Raw genomic sequence first — 8,885 nt, 5'->3', positions numbered from 1 at the left:
TGAGCCCTGCTCCATTTTTAGCCCCAGCAGCCTCCCTGCGCGGCGGCCCTGCTGCAGAGCCATGTGCGGGCGGGCGCCCGGCCGGCACGTGGGCCTGCCGCAGCGGGGACCGGCCACCGGGAACCCCCCGGCCCGGTGGCCACGCGTGGGCGAGCGTGGCCAGCCGTGTGCGCGCGGTGGGAAGGGGCAGCTTGTTCGCAGGGCTCGGCGCGACACGCGGGGAGAGCGGAGGGGCTTCCCCTGCACCGCGCCATGGGGCGGCGGCACCGCCAGCGTGGCCCGCTGACCACGGCGGAGGGGGACCCTGCAAATCGTGGGGGGCTGCGTGCAGGGGGACCCCTCCTTGCACCCTCCACTTTGTGAATGCAGCTCTGCGGAGAAGCACGTCCCCCACGTGTCCCCTGCGCGTCCCCGGCACGTGCCCTGTGTGTCCCCGGTGCCACGACCCCGTGCGCCGCGGGAGGGGGGAGGAAGTGCTGTGTGTGTGTGCATGTATGTGCGTGTGCACACGTGTGCATGCCGGGGGGGCTGTGGGCGTGCAGTGGGGCCGCAGTGCCTGCAGGGTGCGCGTGTGCCTGCAGCGGGGGCTGCAGTCCCTTGCTGCAGGGGGGCGTGCATGCGTGTGTGCGCATGTGTACATATGTGTGCATGGGTACATATGTGTGCATGCTGCAGCTGCAGTCTCTGGGAGGAGGGCAGTGCAGGGGGGGCGGTGTTTGTGCACGTACTTGCACATGTACACCAGGAACTGCAGGCTCTGCAGTGCTGCGTGTGTGTGCACACGGGGGGGCTGCAGACCCACGGGGGTGTGTGCAGGGGATGTGCACACAGGGGGCTGCAGACCCAGGGGTGTGTGTGCACAAGGGGGGGCTGCAGACCCTGTGGGGTGCACACATGGGGGGGGCTGCAGACCCACGGGTGTGTGTGTGGGTGTGTGCTCACGGGGGGGCTGCAGACCCACGGGTGTTTGGGGGGGTGTGTGTGCACATGGGGGGGCTGCAGACCCCGTGGGGTGTGTGTGTGTGCACACGGGGGGGCTGCAGACCCCGTGGGGTGTGTGTGGGTGCACACAAGGCGGGGCTGCAGACCCACGGGGGCACTTGTGGAGCCCGGCTCACACACAACAAACCCGAACCCCGAGAGCGGGACCTTCCCTCCTTCACCCTTCCGCGTGGGGGGATCCGGGCGGCGGGTCCCGGGACAGGGGCTCCCCGCGCCCCCCCGCGCCGTGGGGCCGGGCTGAGACCCGCCAGCCCCGCTGTGGGCGGACGGGACGGGGCCGTGGGATGCGGGGGCGGGCGCGGGATCCCGGCGCGCTCCGGGCGGAGCCGCCGCGCTCGGGAGCCACCGGGCGGCCGCGCCCCGCTACTACCGGCCCGGGACCCCCGCCCGGCTCCGGTTCCGCCGGACAGCGCCCCCCGCGGGACCGGCGCGTCCGCGCGTGGAGACCACCCCACGTCCCGCGGGGGCTGGGGGCTGCCACGGTGGCCGCCCCCGCTCCGTCCCACCCGCAGACCTGCCCCGCTTCTCGCCCCCCCCCCGCCCGCCCCGCTCCGGGGTCCCGGCGCCCCCTCCCCGCCCGCGCCCCCGCCCCGACCGGGGCCGCCGCCGGCGCATGCGCACCGAGCCCAGTTTAAAGGTAACCGGGGGCGCCGCGCGGCCCCGGCCTCGACCCGCCCCCGGTACCGGCCCGCGCCCCCCCCCCTCCCCGAATCCCCCCCGCGTGGAGCGGTCCCGCGTGGGCCCCGGCTCGGCCCCTCCCCTGCCCCCCGCCGCGGGGAGGGGGCGGCGGGGCAGCCCCTGCCCGTGTCCCGCGGCCCCCGCCGCCCGGGGCGGGGGATGCGTCGCGCTGATGGCGGCGGGGCCCCGCCGCCCCCCGGGCCGCGCAGCCGGTGGCGGCCGCCGCTGCGCCGTGTCGGCGGGTGGTAGCGGGGCGGTGTGGAGCGGCGGGCCCCGGCCATGAGGTCTACCGCCTTCCGGGCGGCCGAGCCGCCGCGGGGGGGGCTGGAGGAGGAGGAGGAGGAGGAGGAGGGCGCCGCGCCGCACCGCCCGCCGCCCCGCCGGCCCCGGGAGCCGCCGCCGCCGCCGCTGGGGGCACACAAGGGCCGCGGCGGCGGGGTGGCGGCGGCGGCGGAGCAGCAGCAGCAGCGCTGGGCCGGGCTGGTGCCGCTGGCCGGCGGCAAGCAGGCCGCCGCGGGGGATGCCGGCGCCCGGCCGCGCTACCAGGCGGTGCTGCCCGGGCGCGGCGCCGGGGAGGGCGCGGCGGGGCCGGGAGCGGGACCGGGAGCTGGGCCCACCGAGCCGGGCCCTCCGCCGCCGCCGCCCGCCGAGGGCAAGTGGAAGAGCGGGCCGCGGCGCGGCGGGATGGGGGCCGGCGGGGGCTCGCCGGGGCAGGCGGCCTGTCTGCGGCAGATCCTGCTGCTCCAGCTGGACCTCATCGAGCAGCAGCAGCAGCAGCTGCAGGCCAAGGAGCGGCAGATCGAGGAGCTCAAGGCCGAGCGGGACACGGTACGGCGCGGGGGGGGAAGGGGGGTGTGGGGGGGAACGCGGCACGGCAGGGGTTAACCCCCCCCCAACGCGCGGGCACCCCCCGTTAATGGCCACCCCCCCACCCCAGCACCCAGGGGTCCCCCGGGGCTTGTGTCCGCCAGCAGGTAAGTGACCCCCCCGTGGCACCCAAGGAGTTAACGCCACCCCCACGTAGAGGTTAACGCCTCCGTTGTGGAACCCCAGGGGTTGATGCCCCCCCGCCCCGGCACCCAAGGTGTTAACGCCACCCCCCCGTAGGGCTTAACGCCTCCCATTGTGGCACCCCAAGGGTTAATGCCCCCCCCGAGGTTATTGCTCCCTCCGTGGCACCCCAAGGGTTAATGCCCCCCCCGTAGGGGTTAACGCCTCCCATTGTGGCACCCCAAGGGTTAATGCCCCCCCCCCAACAACTCAGGGTGCAATATCCCCCTGCAGGGGGCATCAGACCCCTTCCCTAAAATACCCAGGGGGTTAATCCCCCCCCCAAGGGGTTAATCGCCCCCCGAGGGGGTTAACGCCCTCCCAACAAGGGTAATAACGCCCCCCCCCCAAGGGATTATTGCCCAGACACCCCGGAGGGGTTAACACTCCCCCAGGGGGTTGATACCCCCCAGGTATTGATGCCCCCCCCGGGGGGTCGGTGTCCCCCCCCAGACAAAGGCCGGCGGGGGGGCGGGGTGACCGGTGGGGGCACAAAGGGCCGGGGCGGGGCGGGCCGGCGGGGGTTAACGGGCCGCCGCCCGTCGCCATGGCAGCGGGCCCGCGGGGGGGGCCTTAAAGGGCCCGCGGCGCCTTCCCGGCCCGCCGCGCGGGGGTTAACTTAAAGGGGCCGCGTCCCCGCGGTCACGGGGGTGGGGGGGGGTGTGAGGAGCGGGGGGGACCCTGCTGGGCATTGCTCATGCTGTGTGCACCCCACTGCGTGTTTGCCCCCGCCACGCCGTGCCTGCCCTGCCTGTGTTGCCCTATGGATGCTGTGCATTGCAAGCCTGGCTGCCCTGCCTGCATTGCCCTATGGATGCTGTGCATTCCCCCCGCACTGGCTGCCCTGCCTGCATTGCCCTATGGATGCTGTGCATTCCCCCCCCACCGGCTGCCCTGCCTGCATTGCCCTATGGATGGTGTGCATTACACTATGGATACTGCGCATTCCCCCCCGGCTGCCCTGCCTGCATTGCCCTATGGATAATGTGCATTGCCCTATGGATGCTGTGCATTCCCCCACCCAGCTGCCTTGCCTGCATTGCCCTATGGATGCTGTGCGTTGCCCCCCGGCTGCCCTGCCTGCATTGCCCTATGGATGCTGTGCATTGCCCCTCCTCAGCTGCCCTGCCTGCATTGCCCTATGGATGCTATGCATTCCCCCGCCGGCTGCCCTGCCTGCATTGCCCCCCCCGGCTGTCCCTCGCCACACACTCACACCCGCATCTCCTGCCTGCCAGCCCCTGGATACCGCGCTGGCTCAACCCAACTGCAGTGGCGGCGGTTGCGGTGGCCCCGGTTGCGGAGGGCCCACCCCACGTGGTGCAGCCGGTGGGGCCGCAGCGGCGATGCTGCGTCCCTGCGGTGTGTGCCGAGTCCTCCAACATGGAGGAGCCGCTGCGGCAAGGCCGGGACGGGGCTGCACCGTGGAGCATCCTCCCGCCAGGGTTAAACTGCTGGCAAATCGGGGGGCACTGGGGTCCCCCTGCAGCTACATCCCCCGGGGGTGCTGGGACCCCCCACTGCGCTTTGCCGAATTGACCGCTGTAAATTCTGCAGCTCCTGGCTGGTGGGGACACTTGAGGGTTGGGGACGGGTGACCAAGGGCAGGTGTCACTGAGTCTGGTACTTGCTTTCTAATGGAGCCCACATGCGATTACAAACTGCGCTCTCCCTCCCTGGGCAATTGGAGAGGATGCAGCAGAGGTGGGAACCCCCAAATTGCTCCTCAAAATGTTTGCAGCCGGCTCTGTACCCCCTGCCAGGGATTCGGGCAGTGCCAGAGCGGGAGAATCAGCTGGGAGCAAGTGGCCATTTTGTGCCATTTGAATATTTTAGCTCCTGCCTGCCAGCACTGCAGTTAAACTGTCCTCGAGTGCGATGCCCGTAGCACCCAGCGCTGGCCGCAGACGCTGCCCTTGACCTCCTGTCCCCTCTGCAAGGACAGGTGTGACCACAGCGCTCCCGGCATGCCCGCCGAGTGGGTGCTGTTTGGGGGCTCCTCGCAATGTGCTGCTGTACCCCCGGCATTGCCGAGAAGTTGCCAGGTGAATGCCAGGACGGGCAGAGTTTGCAGCAGGCAGGGCGCTGCAGCGGGGTGGCAGCGGTCCCCCGCGTCCCCGGGTTGTGCCGGAGCGATTCTGCAGGCGGGCGATGGTGATGGCTCAGGTGTGGGCGCTGCACGTCGGCTCTTCTCTTTCCCTTGCTGCCCACGGGGTGTGCAGGCGGCTGCCCGGGGAGCAGGGGTGCAGGCAGGGTTCCCCCCCGGGGGTGCACCCCCAAATGGAGCCCTCGCCCTGCGTTGCAGCTCCTGGCGCGGATCGAGCGCATGGAAAGGCGAGTGCAGCTGGTGAAGAAGGACAGCGAGCGGGAGAAGCACCGCATCTTCCAGGGCTTCGAGGTGGACGAGAAGCCGGAGTCAGAGACGTGTGAGAAGCTGCCGCTGGAGTGTCCCCAGGACCTGCTGGAGCCCCCCCCGACCCTGCAACCCAAGCACTTCCCCTACGGCAGGAACGGGAAGGGGCACAAAAGGTAGAGGGGGGTGGGATGTGAGGCCTGGGAGGGAATGGGGGGATTCCCCATGGCTTTGTCCTCCATCCGTGGGGCACGGAGTTGCCAGCTCAGCCCAGTGACCCTCCAGCTGCCCGGCACCGGGAGTGCGTCCTATCGAGCACCGGCCGGGGGGAACCTCCTGAAAGCCTGAGCAAGGAGTGAGGGGGTCCCAAAATGCCAGGGAAGCCCCTCTTTCCTCCACAAACCTGCCTCTGTCCGGCCCCGGTGTGGGGGTGCCAGTAGCTGCACCGTGGCAGCCCTGGTGAACAGCGAGGATCCGTGTGCCCAGGTCAGCTCCTCTTCCTCCCGCAGGAAACCAACGTTTGGGAGTGCGGAGAGGAAGACGCCTGTTAAAAAACTGGTGTCCGAGTTCTCGAAAGTGAAGAGTAAAACTCCAAAGCACTCCCCGGGGAAGGAAGAATCGAGCGGCTCCTTGTCTGAAACTGTTTGTAAACGAGAACTGCGGAGCCAAGAGACTCCGGAAAAACCCAGGCCGCTCCTGGAGACCCCGCTCCGAGCCTCGGCGCCGCCGAAGGGCCCCAGCGCCCACCCCAAGGAGAAGGGCTTCTTCAGCAGCGAGACCGACGACCTGCCCTATCTCTCAACCACGGAAATGTACTTGTGCCGCTGGCACCAGCCGCCCCCGTCGCCGCTGCCGTTGCGAGAGCCCTCCCCAAAGAAGGAGGAGACTGTAGCAAGTAAGCGATGGAGAACCCACCGCGGCACAGCCGGGCGTCGGGGCAGAGCCGGCGGCTGGAAAACAGGGTTCAGCACCTTCGCCCTGAAGCTGGTGAAGGGCAAAGCCCCAGTGGCGGTGGGAGAGGTGCTGCTGGCAGCTCTGGTGCCGGCGATATGGGCTCTCCTGAACCGCGTCTCTCGTTTACCCTGCTCTGGCGCACACCGGGGCTGCCGCCGCCTGTACGGCTGAGCCGGGGCCACCGTCCCGGGCAGGGCTACCAGCCCCGCTCCGCTTTAGCCGCCCAGTTCACTGAGCAGCCTGCGTGCCCGTTTGAGCGAGGGGTGAATCAACTTCCCGTTCACGATTGGGAAACGCGTCTCTGGCTTGTGCCGCCGCGGCACAGCGTGGGTTCCTCTACGGGGTCACCCGCTGTCCCCAAATCTGGTGCCCCGTCCTGCTGGCTGGTCTCCTGGGTTCCCACAGCGTGGTGAGCGCCGGTGATGGGAGCGCTGGGCTGTGCACATCGGTGATGCTGCTGGTGATGGCATGAGGGGGCTCACTGCGTCCCGGAGCGGCTCCCGTTTGCTCGGGCAGGGGGATGGTGACAAGCTCTGTCACCCCCCAAGTCCCCAGCAGCTCCCGCTGCCCCGGCATCGCCCAGCCCAGCTCAGGACGGGGTTTGGGGAGACCAAGCCGCGCTTCCCGGGGGGTGAAGGAGCAGCGAGGTGGTGGGGATGGGGCTGGAGCGCGGGGCTAACGGCCTGGCCTCTCCCCACGCAGTTCCGTCTTGGAGGGACCATGTCGTGGAACCCCTGAGAGACCCCAACCCCTCAGACCTCCTGGAGGTACGTGTGCCACCCTGGTGGCTTCATAAACAGCACAGCAAACCCCGGCTGCAGCTGGGGGGCTGGGGGTGAAGGACCAGCCCCTCGGTGCCGCGGTGGCTCTGGCTGCTGGTTTGGGGTTGTGCTGGAGCCACCGGAGCCGGATCTGGTGCTGGGGGGACGCGCTCATCCCCATCTGTCCTTGCAGAACCTGGACGACAGCGTCTTTGCGAAACGGCACGCGAAGCTGGAGCTGGATGAGAAACGGAGGAAAAGGTGGGAGCAAAGGGGGCGACGGGGTCCCCGGCAGAACGGGTGCTCTGTGTCCCCTCCCGCAGGGAGATGTCACCCAGAGGGGGGCACAGGACCCGGCTGCACAGGGCACAGCTGGGATGGGGACCCGAAATGCTGCCGGAGAAGGGACAATCCCCCATTGCAGCCCCATGGGCAGCCCGGCGGGGTTGATGCTGCGGTTCCTCACCGCCTGGGGCGTCACTTTTTCCAGGTGGGACATTCAGCGGATCAGGGAACAGAGAATTTTACAGCGGCTGCAGCTCCGAATGTACAAAAGGAAAGGGATTCAGGAGTCGGAGCCTGAAGTTACCTCATTTTTCCCTGAGCCAGATGACGGTGAGTGCCTGGCGGTGCCGGGGGGCGGATGGGGGTGCCGGGGGGCAGGCAGGGTGCGTGTAACCCCCCGGTGTCTCTCCCGCAGTGGAAAGTTTGCTCATCACCCCCTACCTGCCTGTTGTCGCCTTCGGCCGGCCGTTACCAAAACTGACCCCACAGTGAGTACCACGGTCACGGGCGGCGGGAGGGGCCGGCGCTGAGCCGCGCCGGCGCGGTTTGGGTTGGCGACGGCGCCCGGCGGTGACACCGGCTCTGCCCGCAGGAACTTCGAGCTGCCGTGGCTGGACGAGCGCAGCCGCTGCCGGCTGGAGGTGCAGAAGAAGCAGACGCCGCACCGGACCTGCCGCAAATAACGGGTCGCGCCGCCGGCCGCCGCCGTCCCCTGCCTTTCTCGTTGACGGGCGGTTTCGTTCCCCCGTCACCCCAGTTTTCTTCTGTTGGGTTTTGCAAACACGTTCCCCGGACTCATCCCGTTTCCCGTTGCGGGGGTGGCTGCGGACCCCAGACCCCGCCACGTCCTGCCCGTCCTCGCCGCCACGTCCAGTTTATTTTGGATATTCGGGGTGTGCCGCGTTTGCCGGCCGGGGGGGCCGCGTTGTGCCGCTGCCTCCTTGTTAGGTGTAGTTAGAAAAGGGGATAACCAGCAGTTGGTGTCCAGCCGCGGGACACCGGGAACACCAGGAATCCTCTTTGGGTTATTTTTTTCTTCCCCTCTCTTGAGTGGCTATAAAGGGGTCGGAGGGGAGAGTTAAAAAAAAAAAAAAAAACTTTTTTTTTTTTTGTGAAATAGAAATCCTGTACGCACAATTTGGGGTTTTTATTTTTTTTGTTTGTTTTTTAAATAATTTAAATGTTTCGAGGTTGTAAGAGTTGGGCTGGCTCAAGATCCGGAGCTGTGTCCCGTTCCCCACGGTGTCCCCGGACCCCCCGGTGCAGTTTGGGGACCCCCCCGGGGACCAGACCCCGGTGGGGAGGGGGGCTTGGGGGGGTGGGTGTGCTCTGCCTGTCCCCCGCCCCGGCTCTCCCCACCCTCCAGCACAGATTAAACCGGAAAATCGCCAGCAGAGCCGCCTTGGTTTGATTTTCTTTGATTTTTCTTTGATTTTATTTCATTTCTCCCCGCGCTGTCTCTGCACCACCCCCCCGAAAAGTTTTATTTCTCCCGCCCCCAGCTGCTTTCTGGCACCGAGGTTCAGTAGTGAAGGAAACTTTGTGTTTTTTTCTTTTTTTTAAAAAAAAAAAAGTTTACAAAAAAAGTAAATCTCTTTAAAAAAAAAATAAAGTTCTAAACACGTTTAGCGGCGGGTGCTGCATGGGGGGGGGGTGGGTCACGCGTGGCGCAGCCGCTCTTTTATTTTTTATTTTATTTTTAAATTTTTATTTTACAATAAACGAGGAAAACGGACGCTGCGTGGTGTGTGCCTCGCCCCCCCGGGCGTGACGTCATTTCCGCCACCGTGACGCCATCCGTG

General features: G+C 67.6%; 1 protein-coding gene across 1 annotated transcript; it reads left to right on the top strand.

Annotated features, from left to right (window-relative positions):
- The first annotated feature begins 1,644 nt into the window (after positions 1–1,644).
- MSL1 (MSL complex subunit 1) lies at positions 1,645–8,720 on the top strand. The gene is made up of 8 exons (XM_065651351.1): positions 1,645–2,508; positions 5,036–5,259; positions 5,593–5,978; positions 6,740–6,804; positions 6,992–7,059; positions 7,289–7,413; positions 7,499–7,571; positions 7,676–8,720. Exons 1-8 carry the CDS (start codon positions 1,960–1,962, stop codon positions 7,764–7,766), a joined length of 1,581 nt encoding a protein of 526 aa, XP_065507423.1. The 5' UTR covers positions 1,645–1,959; the 3' UTR covers positions 7,767–8,720.
- The last annotated feature ends 165 nt before the right edge of the window (positions 8,721–8,885 follow it).

The sequence above is a fragment of the Caloenas nicobarica genome, chromosome 24, assembly GCF_036013445.1.
Source record: "Caloenas nicobarica isolate bCalNic1 chromosome 24, bCalNic1.hap1, whole genome shotgun sequence".
In the NCBI taxonomy this organism is placed as follows: Eukaryota; Metazoa; Chordata; class Aves; order Columbiformes; family Columbidae; genus Caloenas; species Caloenas nicobarica.
This window is presented reverse-complemented; position numbering and strand designations above follow the sequence as displayed.